At 47.9% G+C, this 17715-nt stretch overlaps 5 protein-coding genes and 1 non-coding gene across 6 annotated transcripts; 1 reads left to right on the top strand and 5 right to left on the bottom strand.

Annotated features, from left to right (window-relative positions):
- Positions 1-1094: 1094 nt before the first annotated feature.
- Pmar_PMAR003324 (hypothetical protein) lies at positions 1095-2006 on the top strand (the record flags this gene model as incomplete). Its single annotated transcript, XM_002784026.1, has 1 exon — positions 1095-2006. The coding sequence occupies one exon, from the start codon at positions 1095-1097 to the stop codon at positions 2004-2006; it is 912 nt and encodes a 303-aa protein (XP_002784072.1).
- A 939-nt stretch (positions 2007-2945) lies between these two features.
- Positions 2946-9071, bottom strand: Pmar_PMAR003323 (Cullin-5, putative; the record flags this gene model as incomplete). Its single annotated transcript, XM_002784025.1, has 28 exons — positions 8997-9071; positions 8581-8706; positions 8190-8361; positions 8052-8140; positions 7852-7997; positions 7694-7782; positions 7548-7647; positions 6943-7092; positions 6736-6881; positions 6616-6688; positions 6474-6508; positions 6046-6157; positions 5871-5999; positions 5705-5781; positions 5508-5658; positions 5410-5462; positions 5267-5368; positions 5044-5147; positions 4932-5000; positions 4539-4666; positions 4452-4492; positions 4144-4249; positions 3717-3858; positions 3546-3607; positions 3390-3500; positions 3264-3328; positions 3073-3204; positions 2946-3021 (listed from the first exon to the last, which is right to left on the bottom strand). Exons 1-28 carry the CDS (start codon positions 9061-9063, stop codon positions 2946-2948), a joined length of 2853 nt encoding a protein of 950 aa, XP_002784071.1. The 5' UTR covers positions 9064-9071.
- A 2761-nt stretch (positions 9072-11832) lies between these two features.
- On the bottom strand, positions 11833-12911 carry Pmar_PMAR003322 (conserved hypothetical protein; the record flags this gene model as incomplete). The annotated part of the gene is made up of 6 exons (XM_002784024.1): positions 11833-11850; positions 11902-11970; positions 12023-12082; positions 12134-12502; positions 12551-12670; positions 12798-12911. 6 exons carry the CDS (start codon positions 12909-12911, stop codon positions 11833-11835), a joined length of 750 nt encoding a protein of 249 aa, XP_002784070.1.
- A 766-nt stretch (positions 12912-13677) lies between these two features.
- On the bottom strand, positions 13678-13759 carry Pmar_PMAR003321. Its single transcript has one exon. It is a non-coding gene; the product is annotated as a tRNA-Ser (tRNA).
- A 2430-nt stretch (positions 13760-16189) lies between these two features.
- Pmar_PMAR003320 (Splicing factor 3B subunit, putative) lies at positions 16190-16688 on the bottom strand. The gene is made up of 4 exons (XM_002784023.1): positions 16612-16688; positions 16498-16562; positions 16356-16455; positions 16190-16294 (listed from the first exon to the last, which is right to left on the bottom strand). Exons 1-4 carry the CDS (start codon positions 16663-16665, stop codon positions 16232-16234), a joined length of 282 nt encoding a protein of 93 aa, XP_002784069.1. The 5' UTR covers positions 16666-16688; the 3' UTR covers positions 16190-16231.
- Positions 16689-16845: 157 nt separating this feature from the next.
- Pmar_PMAR003319 (conserved hypothetical protein) lies at positions 16846-17422 on the bottom strand (the record flags this gene model as incomplete). Its single annotated transcript, XM_002784022.1, has 5 exons — positions 16846-16902; positions 16957-17031; positions 17090-17135; positions 17190-17273; positions 17322-17422. 5 exons carry the CDS (start codon positions 17420-17422, stop codon positions 16846-16848), a joined length of 363 nt encoding a protein of 120 aa, XP_002784068.1.
- Positions 17423-17715: the final 293 nt, after the last annotated feature.

Below are 17715 nucleotides of genomic sequence, written 5' to 3'. Positions count from 1 at the left end.
CGTACTGACGATATGATCGTGCAAACACTTCGCAGAACATACGCAATATGAAACAAGGTGTTGACAACATTGTGAAGAAAAGCTATACTCGCGTTATGGAGGGAACTGATCTCGGCAACTTCAGGAAACGATTTCCTCAACTTCTCGGCTAGGTGATTGTATCATATGTTACGTTGGATCAGCTACCATTAGAAAGTGAAGACCAGATAAGTGCGTGCTTTATTGTGTTACTCTATCAGGCAAAGCTGAACTAACAAAATTGAACTCATCGGTTTCTCTTCTATCGCATCGTTATAAAACCGACCCCGACCAGTGTGTCAAGATATGTCACACTTCATCAGCGAGCCCGCAGGTCTCCTCACTGCATCATGGAACTTCACACACCACTCCTGGTAGAAATGCTCAGAGACCAACACGAGTACCAAAATTACTGCAGACTTGTCTCATCGTCATCAACACGTATTGGTCATTTGGGCATTCCTCCAGATTGAGTTTAACAGTCTTGATACTGCAAGGGTGGCTGTCCCTCCTCACCTACTTGCCTGCCCATGAGCGCTCCTGCTGAGGGTCCCGTAGTTCCTATCGCGACCCCGTAACACACACGAAGTTACAAAATCGTCCTGAACTTGTCGTTTGTACACTACGGCAGAGCATTCCGATTGAAGGAAGTCAGATCGACGACATGATGACTTCGGAATTAGCTGCTTATCCATTCCCAGTCTCGTCGTGACGTTGCTAACTTCCAACACTGGACGCATTTAAAAATTTAACAACTTGCTATATAAGCGCGAGGGCCGATAATGCCACCCCAAATCGCCGTAATCGTTAGAGTAACAGACGGTGCTCGGACACTGGCTGGCGAACACTTCTCACAGGCGGAAAATGAAAGACCCAGCGCACGATGGAAGATAGTAACATCAAACCGTTTCGATCTGGTCGCATCGCATCACATCCAGCATCTGCTTTTATACGGTCATCAATCGCACAGCTGATTCATTGCAAGAGCTGCTGAACTGAGCGTGTGTAGCCCTTCTAAGCCTGTCGTGGCTGACAAGTCAATGCTGATATCAGATTTCTAACAGACCTTCTTACTCATGTTCAAACTACTCACCGTCAGTACTCTTTCTGCAGTGGTGTTAGGGAGTCCACGTAATCTCCAAGCCAGCACCACCACGTCCATCCCAACCACTACAGGCTCGGCAAGTCCCGTTAACCCTGCTACCTTGCAGAACACCTGCGACGTCTACTGCCAGGGACTTAACGGAGGTGCTTCTTACTGTAAACTGGATTTGAGCCCACCCACTTGCCAAGGGGGTGATCAGCCTTGTGGCACTATTGCTATCTGCGGCCCTCCTGTAACGGTGACACCGACTGATGCGGTCCCCACTGGTGATGGAACGTATGAGCCAGCGTGTGACACTATGTGTCAGAGTCTCAACGATGAGGCTTCGTACTGCAAGTGGTGGCTCCCTCGCCCTACTTGTCTCGGTGGTGATCAGCCGTGTGGGGATCAAACTGTGTGCACCTCGCAGACGTGGCCTCCTGCCCCGACGCCGACACTTCCTTTCGAGGCCCACCCTTACGAGTCCGTCCCTTGCAATTCCTACTGTGTTGGTCTCAATGGACCATCTTCCTTCTGCAAGTGGTGGAAGAGTGAGCCCTCCTGCTACGGTGGGGATCAGTCCTGTGGCCCATCAGATTGCCCTACCGGCACCCCTGCCCCCACTGGAGGTCCTCCTGACTCTCATGCCGGCCCCAGCCCCAATTGTGACGCCTACTGTGCCGCTACTAACACTGGCCTCTCCGGTGATCGCGTGTCGTACTGCAAGTGGTGGCTCTACGTACCGGTCTGCTATGACGGTGACCAGCCTTGTGGCCCGAGTGTCTGCAATAATTACGGGGACAGTACAACTACGACTCCTATCATAACCACGGCAGCTACTTCTCCGGGGTCTACTTCTGCAGTGCAGACTGCTACCGCTCTTACTACGCCAACACCGCCCTAGATCTCTGCGATGTTGAGCTCGCCACTGAAAGCACTCGTCCTCGGCGATTAGTTGTAGATGAGCCCGCCAGGACGCGATAATCGCTTGCTATTCATTCGTAAGTACTGTTGTATATCTCTCATTCATCAACTAACTGGCTCAGTAGTGATTATATCCATCCCTTAGCAAGTGAAAAGTCTCAAATCACGATTGATGCAGAAAGCAATGATTGTTTGTTCTGGTTGCGTTCCTTCAATCATTGCAGGCATGAGGGGAGTGGAACACGGACAAAAGTTCAAAATCTTACCAAGAACTGTTTCTCGAGGTGAGCTGACTATCCCACTTGAAGATTTGCCTCAGTGTAATGAATCTCGCTAATGTACAATAGCCTAAGACCCTCCTTTCTCGATGCCAAACGCGAACCTAATCCGCTGATAATGGTACCTTACCTCAGCAATGATTTTACCACAACCCGAGGTATTCCAGCTTATAATCTCACGTTGCATTACATGATTTACCGAGGATTGTAAGCATGTGATCCCATATGTATATTCTTTGCCATTCCCAACTCCTTTGTCATCTAGCGAATACTATATGAGTATAAGGGAAGAATAGCTAAACTGTAGTTACTAGCAGCCCGGTACGAGTAGCGCCACACTACTGTACCTTTCAGAAATCTATTTTGCTATCAAGGCGAAATTTTATGAGTGAAAAATCACATTCACGGAAAGAGACACAACTTCTGGCAGTGGTGAAATCGAGAAATCAATCCCGCGTATAAGAACATCGATTTCGTTATGGAGTAGGAATCGGATGCCATGTGGATTTACGTTACCCTTCAGCCGTTTCATGCTAATATTGTTAGCATGGTACGGCTGTGTTGTAGTTATGCATATCTCAGTCTTTAAGGTGGCCCACTACAATGACAACTCAAATCACAACGGTCAACAAGAGATGAAACTACGCGAGGTAATGATACGTGCTGGGACTCGACAAATCCCTTTCCAAGTACTCTCGCTCAATGAGGGACTCGATGCTGAGAAGGAAGCCAATCAAAAAGCCGTGCAAGTTCGATTCCGGGACTAACCGTTTTTTAACTTCACCAATCTCGGCAGTGAAAGTAGCACTGCATTCCTTGAGAGTCTCTGCCACAAGGGAGTTATGAGACAACGTCTTCTTCGATTTCATGATCCGGACTAATACAGCGTCCAGAAGGAATCTGATAGTAAATACTCCGTCGAAAATACTGCCGTCGCGAGTCGAACACGATCTGCTTACTGTCGATCTTCGTTAACCCTGCTATCAGTGGCACGCACTTCCGCCTTTTCGTCCCGTACGGCCATCTAAACACAAGAAATGTGCCTTCACCAGGAATCGAACTCGGATGTATATCAACAAGATCACCTGTGGTACTATGATACGCCTCTTCTTCTCCTGTAACTCCCTATTGAGAGTATATGATTCAGAAGCAGCCACTTGCTTATCCTCGGGTCCTCCTGTTGATCTGTTAAGAATCTGATGCAACTATCAATGCTTCCAATGCTACTGCGAATAACCTACCCGGACTCGGTAGACCATAGGGAAGAGGATCCGCCGGAGCTCTTCCACAGGCAAGCCAGTAACTGTCGGAATGAGAACACCGTATGAGCAGAATTGTTGAAATGGCTAATTCTCTATGAACAAATCGCAAGTTGCAACCCCCAGGGATCGAACCTGCGACCTCGCACTCACCTTCACAGACCTTGGCAGCAGTAGCAGTGCTGCTATCATTGAATACATATGTAAGCACTATTGCTTGGGCTGCTGATACCACAAGGTCCTTCACGACGGGTCGAGCTGTACTGCGCATGTTATATCGGACCAATGCTCCTCCCTAAGGATAGAGAACACTGGGAGAGCACATGTGACAGAAAGCTAGATGGGATCATGTACTGCATCCGTCCGATATCGTATCGAGTCTCGTGTCGTCACTCTGGCTGCTGACCCAGAAAACACTGACAATTTTGTGATGCCAATGGATGTGCCCTCGTACCCGCATTGTTGGTAATAAATCGAATATATAGCGGGCGAGCAGTACGGACACATGAGATATTATACCCATACCACTCCATGGGCAACTCACAAACCTCTATCAACACCAATGACTGACGAAGCTTACGAGTGACGGCATCCAGGTGAGTGTTCGTCCCGAGTGTTTGCCGATGTAGAACTGAGTGAAGCTCTGCTGCAGCGATGCTATCGGGGCGGGGAGGGTCGGAACTGAACTCGTTCGATCTCAGTATGGGTGGAAAATATGCACACAATCAACTACATGACAATGTGAAAATTCTGAGGAGATTCTAGTTGGTTTCCAAACGCTTCTACCCGAATTCAAATAGAATTAGCGAGGAAACTTCCGAATGAGGGAAGCAAACATATACTCCAACAACACTGCTGTCCAGTCCCTATCTTACATCCTTGGGCCACTGAGTGTAGGTGGGCCAGATTCCCGATGTCAGGACCATAGCCTGAGACGAACTATGCAATGCCGAGGACCATAGGAGAGTAGCTCACCTCGAACTGCGGTGATTGGCTATCATCACCCTGCAGTTGTTGGTTCCTCTTCTCAGTGAACTCCTTGTTTAGCGCACAGCTCAAATCCATATCACGATACATCCCCTCAAGCTTCGATGTAAACCCACCTACAGCAGACTAGACTAAGTCGTACTAAAGACCTCCACGAGAGTGACATGTGTATAGCCCTGCGACTATCAGTCCCCTATACAGCCCCGTGAGAAATATACGTTCGCTCCCCTCAGCTGAGTTAAGGAGTTTCCTCACTAAATATAGATGTTTATGTATGCCAGTAAGAATTTCCCAAAATTTCCTCATATTGTCAGCGACATATCTAGTTGACCATGTGCACATCGTCCAGCCCCACAACGATCGAACGTCACTCTGGCTTACCTCCACATTCGGTCCTCAGCTTCTGCAGCATAGACTTCTCCAATTCATGTCCTCGATACGAAGAGTTCTCTGGACGAAGGCATTGGTACCACCAATGGCAAAGGTATTCTACCAGTTAGAGGTTCGTCAGGCCCCCTCATAGTGTGAGCAGAGAGCAACCTCTTGGCCAGATCGTTCTTGTAGTGCGCCTCGAAAATATCTTTCGCCGATATGAACCTGTTCAACAACACCAATACTTGGTCATCATCATCTTCCTAAATCTCGGAGACTCCTCAGCTGGACGATGACTATTACTAATACCAAAACAGCGCAAAAATATTTTCCGACATTTTTACCGGAAAAGAGTCATAACCGAATCCATCCTAGCCTCCACTTCCTCCCCTGTTAAACTACTCTTCATATTACGTACATAGGAGCCGATGGAGTCATCACAGTACCTGTTGAAAAAAGCTATCACATAGTGATAGGTATCCCCTACTTCGCCAACAGATGAGCACACTTGTTCACTTGGTCGCAGCTATTCATGAAGGTCTAAAATAAACACGCATACTTGTCACGCGCCACAAAATTGCTCACCTCAAAAGCTTCCTTCACAGCGATTCGGAAGGACACCGCCAAGTCGGGGTCGACGAAAGTGTCAGCAAGTATCAGGTCCAAGTTTTCCTTCAAAGTGAGCAGCTCCTTAATGAGGCCAACTCCCTCAGCTAGTGTGTTGAAGGCAAGGTATCTTTAGGTTGACCACGTAAGATACAAAAGAGGTCAGATATGAGTACTTTTTCATAAGAGCCTCACCTATTGTACGTATCGCTTGAGACCAGGACAACTTCACCTCCGACGTGACATGGACCATCTAACACCGACAAGATGATCAAATCCCTTACGGGTTCCAGGCTCGGCAACGTAAGTCAAAATAAGAGACAAACATAACGTCATTTCTACGTCGTATTCCTCACTGACCTCTAAGAATCGCAATAGAGTTTTAGCAGCCTCCGTTTTGGGCTCAGGTTTCGCATCAAGCAGCTCTAGGAGGCGTTCAGTACTAGTCAGAGACGCACTGTGCATGACCAACTGAATAAAAAACAGCAATGAAAAAAGGCGGAGCGAAGCAGCCTACCAGCTGATCCCTAAGGATCCTATCAGTGTCCTGCCAAGTGTGAGAGTGGAGTTTACAGGCATCATGCAGGGACCTCTCCTTCTCCCATACACCCTCTACATAGTCCAGATATCTACACACCGTGAGGTATCCGGTTCGATCCTACCATAACGCATTCGAAATTCATAACTGGCAAATTTGTAACACAGCAGCTCAGAAGCCCATCTAATGCATGTGGAATCCAGTGTTAGAGTTTCCTCAGCTGATCTCAGATTTTTTCTCACTAAGAATAGGAGTTAAAGCATGAACCAAGGTAGAAGTGTACAGAAGCCAATACGAATTCCCCAGAAATTTCTCCCATAATTTTCATATTGTCACCAACAGATCGAGTTAGTTGACTATGTGTACATTTCCCCTCACACTCTCGCCCATACAATAGCCCAGCTTACCCTTCAGTTGATAACGTATCGATCTTCGAGGCCGACTAAAGAAGAGGAGAACATAACAATTACAAGTGCTCCCTACAGGTCTAGCTGTTATTCATCATTTTACACTCTCCCGACCATGCTCGTCGATGACAGTACTGCTCACCTCGTCTTCATAATATTCCTTAGTGGCCTCCTCAAAAGGTCTCTCGAACATATCCTTGTACATATCCAGCGACCTACACGAACACCACATACCCCAATACTTCACCTAAGGTAACTTTACCGTATCATAACGATAACATCGCCGTACAGGTCCCAGGAAGGATCCTCTCCGACACATACAGATCTGCTATGCTGTATGCAGGTCAGAAGGCACTCACACGCACGAGATATGATAGATCTCTCGTTATTCTTCTTTTCCCAGGAGCACTGAAATGATCATGTGGCCGAGGCGCAGGTTCGATCCCTGCTCGTTGCATTTTCTACTCACCATATATTTCTTCAGCATTCCCAAACCCATTTCTCTCAAACCAACTGGCAAATTCTTCCGCGTGCGTGACGAATCTTTCTCCCCCTCCAGCATGCCTCCCGTCGCCGCCAAGAAGTTGTCCAGAGGTAAAAAGATATTCCGTACGAGCCCCTGAAGGAGATGTGTCGATTCACTCGAAGATAAGGCAAGGCAGCAGCGAAAGCTCGAGGCGACTACCGATATGTAATTTCGAGATCAATAACAACCTTTTAGATGTGTCTATTTCCGTAATCAACTTCTTCAGTTGAAATTTGGTTCGACTAACAAAAGGTGAAGATTCTCCAAAACCCGCTGAGAATTCTCAACACTCGAGAGTAAAAATAACAAGAAACACTTTTTCCAGTGCGCGACTTCGATTCGTGGAGAACCAAGTTTGGTGAACCCATCCGGAGAGGAATTAAGTTCAAACTCATCAAAACAAATGGAAAAACCGCTCGCCCAGTTCACGAGTTTCTAGCTGGCACATACTTTAACTGATCCTCATACAAATTAGAGTTGCCCCTACCGAGAACGAACAAAAGGGTTCCTCAATATTTTATTATGAAAACCTTCGTCTCGATGCTTACAAGATCCTTTCTGTGTCGATTCCAAACGTCTTGAACCTGTTTTAGGCATTCCACTGCCTCGTTAGTAGCAGAATCATCAACTTTACATTCCGAAATTGACCTGATCTTCACTCATCATGCCTAAAGAGGTTAAAGAGGAAACGTACTTGACAATTGAAAAAATATCATTCTTGAGCTCACTCCTGAGGAGATCGAAAAGCTCCAGTTCACGGCCATTACGACATATAGTATCAACCTAAACAAAGTAAGTATCTTCTGAACACCACCACTAACGAGATATGGACAGTCACCGAGTCACCCCTACAATGCGATATCGCTCTTCAAGACTCCTGTTGCCTCTCATCTCCTCGATGCCGTCACCATCACGACCATAACTCGCCCGCACGGCTTCTTTCAAACTCCTCTCCCACATGTCCGTCACAAAATCCGGGGGAAGTTCAGACGGGTGAACTACCAGCAATGAACTCAACCCACCACAGCAAACAGTGCAACTACGCCTTCTACCTTGAAATGGTTTTAGTATCAATTTTCGTTCCAACATTGGGTGATATACAGCAGCTTGGCCCGGTCTATACGCGATAGATTTGTTCAACCTGAATCGCCATACCTCTAAGCAACCATCGAAGTTGCCTCCAATTCTACTTAGAATATCTCCTCATCGGAGGTAGTCTGTCTGGCAGTGTCGCTATACAGTGATGATTATCACTAGACATGATTCTTCGCCGTGCGGTCCTCGGAGGATTCCCCTCGGGATGGCTGGTGTCGTTGCTCGAGTCGTCCACCATAGGAGCTGCATGAGCACTAGTTGACGGCTCTGAAACTCGCCATTTCTATCCTATTACTACCAAGCCCTATGTCGATCCTACTATACCAAAATCAGGCCGAACAAAATATACCAAAAGATATAAAATGAGCCGAAACTGTAACCATTTCGACTATCACTTTATGTCAACAAATTCACAGCCCTGCATTTCGACGTTCGACGTGAGCGAACCAATACGATAAGCCCGAACTGCAGCACCACCTGGCTCACTTCTAGCGCGCTTCTTGCTACCGGAGGATGCGCTTGGCTGTCCTTGCGGCTCCGCCTCTCCCCGCACCACTTCTACACTCTCTATATCGTCATCAGAGGACGATATAGATCCCATAGACCTCACATCTAAGAAAGTGGTAATCACAACCACACCGAAGGCTACTGACAGGCGCGCGAAAACCCCAACAGACCTCCGAGATAAATAACTAAGGGAATCATCCTGTAGGTTCGACAGTCTATTGGGAGTCACCACCGTATGAGGAGGAAAACACCAATACAAACGACGATGCTTTTTTGAGGGTGAAGCTTTACAGAAGGCTCTACATAGAGATGAATTCAACTAGCGGATATGCACCGCTGCCACAGCATCCATATAATCGCTGAGAAATACTCCGGACGAGTTCCCCAAGTACTACCACCACTCAGCTCTACTGGTAGTTGGCTCAGCCTGGAAGAAGATGACATTAGATTCAAATAGTCCATCCAACTCTGATGAACAATACTCGAACGGTTCGTCCCATACACGAGGATTTCGGAACACGAAACTGAGTAATGGAACCGCGGAAAGATCTTCAACTGCATATCGCGTGTTACGAAAAGGGTCATCATCATTGCTAGCACGAGCAGTGAGGATAATCAGTAAACCATGCTGAAGATCAGCATCGAGGGGATCATTGACACGCAACAACCGTCCAAGTTGCTAGTAAACCTACTTCAATGACGACCACCACGCAAAGCTTCGTAAAACGTTCCGAAACCTCAGAAGAAAATTGCGCCGATTTTGCCGGAGGTGGTCCCAATGGAGCGCAACCGGAAATAGTTTTTTTGTCAATTGAAAGCCGCGGGCCTTCAGCCCGCTTCCGAGACCAGTACTCATGGGAGGCATAAGGGAGGAGAAGACCCTTATGCAAGGCCGAAGTAGATCCCAGAGTAGGTCAGCACCTCTCAAAGGCGATCTCTGGGTCGCTGATTTAACTCACCGTTAGTCGCTGACTTGATCAGTCGTATTTGGGCAATCTAGCATGCAACCATGGGACATACGTGTGAACATGGAACTCCGCTCCAAGTGGCGCTTTTTCATGCAGTTACATGAACAGCGGACTATGGACTGGTAGTATAAGTAACAGTACAAAAGTGATATTTCTAGCCTGGACTCTTGTTAGGCAGTGGTTAGGTACTCAATAGGTCTTATCAAGTCCATTGAGTCGGGTCATAGCTTCTCACGCTCCGATCTCGCCGACGCTCTCTTATGAGGGAAACGAGTCTACTACTGCGGACGAGGTCACCTCATCGAGGTCTCTGCGGACTGGTTTGTGGGGCAAAAGCAATGACGTTCGAGAGCAAGGAGAGCTCATCTCAATCACCACTCTCTGTAACAGGGATGCAGAGCAATACTTCCGACGGCTCCGATTTGAATGCATTAATCATGTTTAGAACTATCTTGGAGATGGAGAGAAAAACGCCTGTTAGAACTTCGATGACCTTTGCAATACCATCACATTTCTGGCCGAACGGGACAATATCGCTATACGATGGGCGACGCCGATCGTATAGCGAATGGGCTACTTCCTTTAACTTCTTATATTGCTCAACTGTAACCAAAGAGGTTGTTTAAGAGTGGTCACCTACACCTATTTGCATGACATGCATTCATCGGAATCACGAGTTGGAGCCTCCCATCTAGGCGCCTGCGCTGGTTTCAGAGGGACCCGAGACTGCGTCGACGACGACGACCGGAAGGATGGGTTCTGACAGGATGCTGTAAGGAGCACATATCATGCTCAAGCCGTTTCACTTTCTCCAGACTTCGAACTGCCAATATAATTCCCAACTTTAAACCATGACGCACTCAACACTTTCTTGAAGTGAGGGCCCGTGGCTGCTCCCTGTGACTTGATGCTGTCCAGAACCTGGCACGATGCAGTTCAGACCTGATGGGCCACCACGGCACTCCTCACCTTCCGACGATAATCAACATGGACGGTCATCAGAATTCCAAAGAATAATAGGCATACGCCAACGAAGGCAAGACCAGCATGGACGATCCTGAAAGGCGCGAGGTCACCCCATTCCTCTCAGTGGACCGGCCGTGATCGGCCCAAGCACAGCTTGGGCTCTCGGGAGAGATCAATTCACTTTTGAAGCCGCCCAGTGTGAGATCCTTCATCAAGTCCAGCGGCAGGGGTGGGCGTAACAGTGCTGTCCATAGTCGCCTGTTGTCGTGGCGCCACAGTGTTCTCAGCCGTGTGAGACCTGAACGTAGAGGATGCAAGGATGACAGAGTTGCCATGATACGATAGCTCACTTGTTTTCTTGACCGGCTGAGTGGGAGAATATTGGTTGCAGGTCCGGATCCGTAAGGAAGGACTAAGTAAGCAATAACACATGGTTTCTCCACATCAGCCCATGCAGTGGTGCCTCAATCGTTCACTTCTGATACAACTATATTCACTCCAAGGACTAATAGATCGGTCACGTACATACCGCATAGGATCCCACCTTGGTGTCCAAGAAATCGTTCTTGCTGTTGAAAAGATCAGCCTCGTCGTGATCAATCGAGAGGGGTTCAACCGACGGTTCCGATATCTGTTCGTCCACGACAGACATCAAGACGCATCCCCAGAAGTGGCAGGGTCAGAGTCGCCCATGTTACTGCACCTGCTGATTCGTATCGACGTGTGCGTCCCTGAGCCTCCTCCTTCTCCTAGCGGCATCCTGTTCCAGTACGGAGCTGCTATGATGATGTGTCTTGTTAGCGTGTTCGTGATGAGCAACCTTCACAACGAGAACGTCGGAATCAGCGCTCATACGGCCACTTACACCCGCGGTATGGACTTTAGTATCCGTGTTGGGTTGCTTGCCCTTATAACCATGTTTGATGTGATGGTGACTTGAATGCTGTAGAAGGGTGCGTCCAGAATAGACCACGATGAGCACGCAGACACACCTTATGGGCATGCTTTCCCTCATGAGTGTCAGAGTTGGGGAACTCCATGTCGGCTTTGGTGGTGATTATGATGACGAGCCAAAGGGCTATTTGCACTAAGAAGACGGTTTCAATGCATGTCGTAACCTTACTGAGCTTACTAATTCTTCCGGGGAACTTGATAGCGACGGGAAGCATTTGGAAAGAGGTAATGGCTACGACTATCGATTCATCCAGGAGTCAAATATGCATGAAAACATAACTCTGTCCAAGCTAGCCACGACGAGTATTTACATGCAGTACGATTCGCATCGGCGAACACGGCTTCACTCATCGTTCTGCTCCTGAACATGCGTGCAATTCGTCTTATATGATCGAAGCCCGGAGAGCCTTACAATGCCGAATTTGGTATTGTGTTCGCATCGTTTCTTCCTCTCCTCACCATTTTCCTCTTCATCGACTTCCTAAAGAGAATCGACATCAGCTCCAGACACTAGACTCGAGCCAGGATCTTACAGCCTTGAACTGAGCCTCGTTGTCTTCGCCCGACCCTTGAGCCTTCTGCAACAGGGAATCCTACAACACACCAATTGCTCACAACGGCCCTGGTGAAGGTAAGTTGCTGACCTCATCGTCATCATATGAGCACTTGATTCTCTTAACGGTAGTCTTAGCCCCAATCTGGGCCAGCGAGAGATCATCAATTTTGTCGTCGTGGTCGTCCGGCTGATGGTCTCCATCATCGCTCTTAGCGAAGCTGATCAGCTCCTTTTTGAAACCAGTATACCAGTCGTCGAGGCCCTTCTCATACTCAGAAGAGCTTAGTTCATCTTTTTTCATGATGGAATCGAGAGTAGCAATGAACTTATCGTCGGCATCGTCGCTCTTTGTGCCCTCTTGAATGAACGAGCCGCCGTCATCATCATCATCACCGCCGTCATCATCATCTTTTTCAGAGCCGCTTTCCGCCTCATTTAAGTTCTTCTCGAGTGGTTCCTGAAGCGAACGAGTCCAACGACTGAGCTTTACCCTGCCAGGTGTCACCAAACCCTTGAGTTCCTTGTCGAACTGCTCGTGGACTTGCTTTTCTACGAGCACGTCCTTCTTTAGTTCGGCCATGGCCTTCCTCGTCTTAGCGCTCAACTCAGCCATCACCGCATCGGCCTGAGCATGCGGTACATTGATCAGACCGGAATACGAATTGAGAACTGCATACAGGGAGGTCCATTGTCAAGGCTATTTCCCGTAGAGTTTTTGAACTCCAAGCAATAAGACCCTTCGGGCGACTCACATCTTTTTTGCCCCCGGAGATGGAGGATCCCTTATCATCGTCGTCATCAACGTCAATGTGACGAGTGTGTCTGAAGTTGTGATGCTGATGATGGTGGCGGCCCTCAGTCTGCATGAGGGCAGCCTCAACGGCAACGGCGCCTGAAGGAGAAGCGGCCGGTTGAAAGCCTGCATGGTCTCGTTGAGGGTTGCTTTACCAGCAATAACAGACAGTAGGATTGCGAAGTGCATGCTGTTGGATCCGGTGGTAGCGGTCAAAGGTTATGAAGTAATAGCTGAGGCGATAGAAATTTCCCCTAGTAACCTTGGTTGATCGCTCCGACCCCGAGTAGATCATGCGCTGGTCAATAGCGCGCGCCCTCCTAATCGATTGTACTTGGAATCTGTTGATGAGTTGTGGAGCAAATGGACAACTGAGCGCAACTGATCCAATTGTGGACGTTGTCTAGAAGTTACGTAGATAATCATTGTTATCAACACAAGCGTGATATGTACATGCGTGCCAGCGCTGGGCGGGACAGTACGGCGCGCACTCGACAGTACACAAATCTTCGTCAACTCATACAATTACGTAAGAACACATGACGCATCATTCTGTGTTGTATCCTGACTATTTAGGGGGACGTTCTGCTATTGGGAGGACCTTGGGGTTCAATTGTGTAGGAGGCGAGCAGAGCACTTCCGAAATGAATGCTATTTCATGCAAGTATCCCACTGTTTTGAAGCTCTGAAGGAGAGAAAATTTGCAGATATCAATCGGCCGGAAGCTGGTCATGGCGCTTCGGCTAATGAGGCTAGATGGGCAGACGCTTCAAACACCGTGGAGTGGGGTAAGTGGCTTTCTTTCAGGTGCTAAAAGAAAACTTTTTCGAGTATGTATCCGACAGCGGCAGGATTCGAACCTGCGCGGGCAGAGCCCAGTGGATTTCGAGTCCACCTCCTTAACCACTCGGACACGCTGTTTACGGCGTCTACCCATAAGCTAGCTGTTCTCATATTCCTTCTCTAGGATCGCTCATCATCGCTTAGTTCGCTGGAACTTGAGTGTCCACGCCACGGGCTCGCCAAGGGAGGCAGACTATGAAAGATATTGAAGTATTACAGTTCATTAGGCGGTGCTTCGGCTGATGAGGCAAGACGGGCAGACGTTCCAATAACCAAGTGACAGAATTCGAATCTGCGCGGACAGAGCCCCGTAGACTTCTGGTCCACCTCTGAAACCAGTCGGACACGCTGTCCCTAGAGTTAAAATTACTACCTCTGCAGTAATCATACAAGGTGTTTAGGACAGTGAATGTTGCCAATCTGCCACACGAAGGAATTGTCAGTTCATGCAATTCCATACTGAATTTGACGGCCGAATCATCACACTCTTCCTAGTAAAAGTTTCCACACTCGAGAACGGAACGACACTAGGTTTATCGCAGTTAAGCCCGAGAGCTTATTCTTCTATTCGGGTGTCTGAGACTTGCTGCGCTGCTACAGACCAGTCGATCGATCTAGAAGCACTCCGGTTATAAATGCTGTCAAGTGCGACATGATACGCACATTGCCAATCACTCGAGTCGTACTGGTCTCGCGCTCGCCGATACTATTGACTATTCTGGGTTACTTATATCTCAACAACGATTAACGCAACATCAGTAAGCTCATATGATGGCGAGGATACTAATCTATAAACGACAGTGATCATTGCAGTGTACAGCTGTCAAATGGTAGACATCCGAATTCTCGATTCTTGGGATGCTTTTTCATGGCATCGGACAGCAACTCCATAACCTGAACAAAGACCAGGGAGACGAACAGATATTCGCCAACTCGCGTGAAGCCAGAGCATTGAGAGATGTTCACCTCTGGGTCTGCTCCTCTACGCTGAGCCCAAGTAATGGGTAAACGTTGGAGGTCGTCCAATAGGAAGACATTGCATCCGGCATCTAGAAGCACTCGTATGCATGCAGCATCAGGGCAGAGATGAAGGGCATTACGACTAAAACAAGAATGTCGCCAAGGGATGTGGTGCATATGTGATGGGAGTATAGGAAGGAATTAATACTCTAAAGCGGCCGATCACGGCAAATCTCACCCGCAGTTATCAACATCTTGCACAAGAGGTCTGCCTCTCGCTCCTCCATTGTCCCTTAAAAGCTTCCTTTCCAGTAGAAGGATGAGCCGAATGGTTCGAACTCGGGAGTACTTACTAGCAACAAGCAGAGGAGTATCCTCCGATGTATTCCGAGATCGCAAGAACTGAAACAGTGAGCCCTTCATGACTACAATGAGAAGGCTTTTAACCTGTTTGTTAACGTACTTGTGGATCATGTAAGCAAATGATAAAGAGAATGTCGAGCGTGGCAACGCCATCAGGCGCAGCAGCAAGACCACATACATCGCAGTCTGGGGACTCGTCTTTTTTTGCAGGCCACAGTATGAGTGCGTTGCGGGTGAAGGTCTAAGAAATAGATTTTGAAGGCTGCCATCAACATCGACACCATTGGTAGCCTACCTCGGCCGGAGCACGGGAGGTTATAGGATTAATGTCGCACAGCTGCCAACATGTTGCAAACAATCCCTTAGTGGATTCTGTAGGGCCCAAAAAAGCTGCTATCAAAAACCGCAGACCGCTGTTGGCCAGCAGGAGATCTACAATATGGTGTTCAGAGATGGAGGGAGGACTCACAAAATCAGGCATTCGTGAAGCGAGTCATGGATACGAGTAAAACTAATGACTCGATTTATCATGGGGCCTTTCATACGACATCGATTAAAACGGGTTAGATCTGTTGACAAAAACAGACGGAATCAAGCCTGGCTTCTTGGAAACGTGGGCACAAGAATCATCTGAGATCCACAGTATTACACAAGCTCAACTATTGGTATCGAAAACCCTCATACATAACACTCAGGATATAACCTAATGGCGTGGAGAGAGGACCCACTTCCAGCAATGGTCCTGCCGAGAGCACTGCGATGGTGACTCGTCAACCGGCTTGGCTCATCGAAGAGAGAATATATCATTTCCCCGCTATAGCAATTCGGTCTATGCTATTTCGAATTGCTGCAGACGAGTTATTGACCTTCTACTTTATGAACACTTCCGAGCCTGAGACCCAGAAACCCACCGACTCCGCAAACACGCAGTCCAACACGGTGTTGGCAACACCAGAGAGGATTGAATCCAGGAAGCCATTTCAGTGTTGAGGCCTTCTGACACCGATAGTTCCGAATCCCGAGTCCTAGGTCGGAGTAGAAGGATGGGCAATCGAGGAATCAACACGGTTTAGGGAAAGGAAAGAAAGTGATACAATAACTGCTATACGGAAACTAGGGAATCCCCATCGTGATACTATGACAACGCAAAGCTCTCGTCAGTAAGAGAAGGCTACTATTCAATATTACGTCAATGTTGGTCTATCTGGGATGGCGCCATCTCGTCACTCAGTTTCCCATTTTCTCTCGCTCCTCCTTGGTAGCCGGCCTAGTTATCGGATGGAGCATACTCTAAAACGCAGAGATCATCAGCTCTGTCCGACCTGGAGTCCCCTCTGAGCAAATCACTCACCATAAGGCAGTTGTACCGCACTCTAGCGATTGGTTCGTTCTCACAAATAGCGATATATGCCAACCTCGACTGATGTCCAACATGGGATGCCATAGTATCCCTATACACATGATTTCACGATGAGAGCTGTCGATCGCGCTACCTATGGATGGTCGTTGCCCACTCATAACGGCCCATATCAGCGTGGCCAGTTCCGGGATACCGCATCTAAGCACCGAAATATGTTGTAAGTGAGGTAGGCCTCCTTCCCTATTACATGGAGATGGTCCAACTGCGCATGTATGTTGAAGCCTTCGTAAACTTGAGACATTGTACGAACGAAAACTCAAGGCTGCGAACACAAATGTCTACCTCTCTACCAATACTAAACGCAGCACTCTTTCGAGTATCTATCAGCATCCTCTCTGTATAGACTATCAAGTATTTACGGCGCTCTTTCGGGGCAGCCCATAGGGAATTACTGGACGTCGGTTTCCGACTAATTACACTTTTACAGCACCTTCGGCGTGAGCCCTAACTTCTGATGATGCGCACGAAGTTGTGATACCTACGAGAATAGGTGCTGATTCTGAGAAACTACGTAGATCAAATATGCTACTACCTCTGCCTGGGATAAAAGGTTATTGTAACAACCCGGACAGATAGTCTTCACTCCTTTGCTCGTCGTGAAGGAGCCCTGATAGTAAACAATTCTTCCAATAGACGGTCTAACGCGGAGTAGAACCCCAAGTTACCTTAGCTAGGCACTGCCTCACTCGATCGCATCGATAACACATGTAACTGCAAGAGTGATCACAATTTATGAAGATAAAGTTATGCGTCCATGATCCTTACTGTAAAAGCCTATCCGACTTCTTCAGCCTGATGTTCTGTTTAGTAGCCTCTTCATCATATTCGAAGTGTGGCTGAGGATCGAACCTGGCCAGATTCGGTGTGGTGGTCCACGCACAGGGAAATCTCTCTCACTTTTTCAGTAGTTTTGCAGCACGATTTTTCTCCCTATTAGTCTTGGCTGTATGCAGGACCTCCACCAGTTGACGCTTCGACAATGAGGTATCCTTCACCATAATGATAACGGAGACACAGCTAAAACAACGATAACTACCCCGGATTCGGTACGGATCATGCAAGAGAACGAAACAGCGTGTAACATCATCGGTCAAATCACTGAAGCTTTACGATAATGAGTATGATACAGTTAGACATACTTATTTGGGAGCAAACGTAAGACGAGTGATCGCCGATATAAGGACAATACTGACGGCAATCTGCACAGGGATGAGCAGAAGATGCAAGTCATCATGACAAAAGGACTCGTATGTACGAGTGAGACAAAGTGAGACAGCTCCAAAGACGGCGG

Source organism: Perkinsus marinus, assembly GCF_000006405.1.
Source record: "Perkinsus marinus ATCC 50983 genomic scaffold scf_1104296935302, whole genome shotgun sequence".
Lineage (NCBI taxonomy): Eukaryota > Perkinsozoa > Perkinsida > Perkinsidae > Perkinsus > Perkinsus marinus.
This window is presented reverse-complemented; position numbering and strand designations above follow the sequence as displayed.

Excerpts from the sequence above, each read along its gene's own strand:
- Pmar_PMAR003320 (XM_002784023.1), bottom strand. The coding sequence starts at position 16,665 with ATGTCTCAAGTTTACGAAGGCTTCAACATACATGCGCAGTTGGACCAT. Across the intron at positions 16,456-16,497 it reads TGGGCAACGACCATCCATAG|GGATACTATGGCATCCCATG; the intron begins GTAGCGCGATCG and ends TCATGTGTATAG. Across the intron at positions 16,295-16,355 it reads TGCGGTACAACTGCCTTATG|AGTATGCTCCATCCGATAAC; the intron begins GTGAGTGATTTG and ends TCTGCGTTTTAG.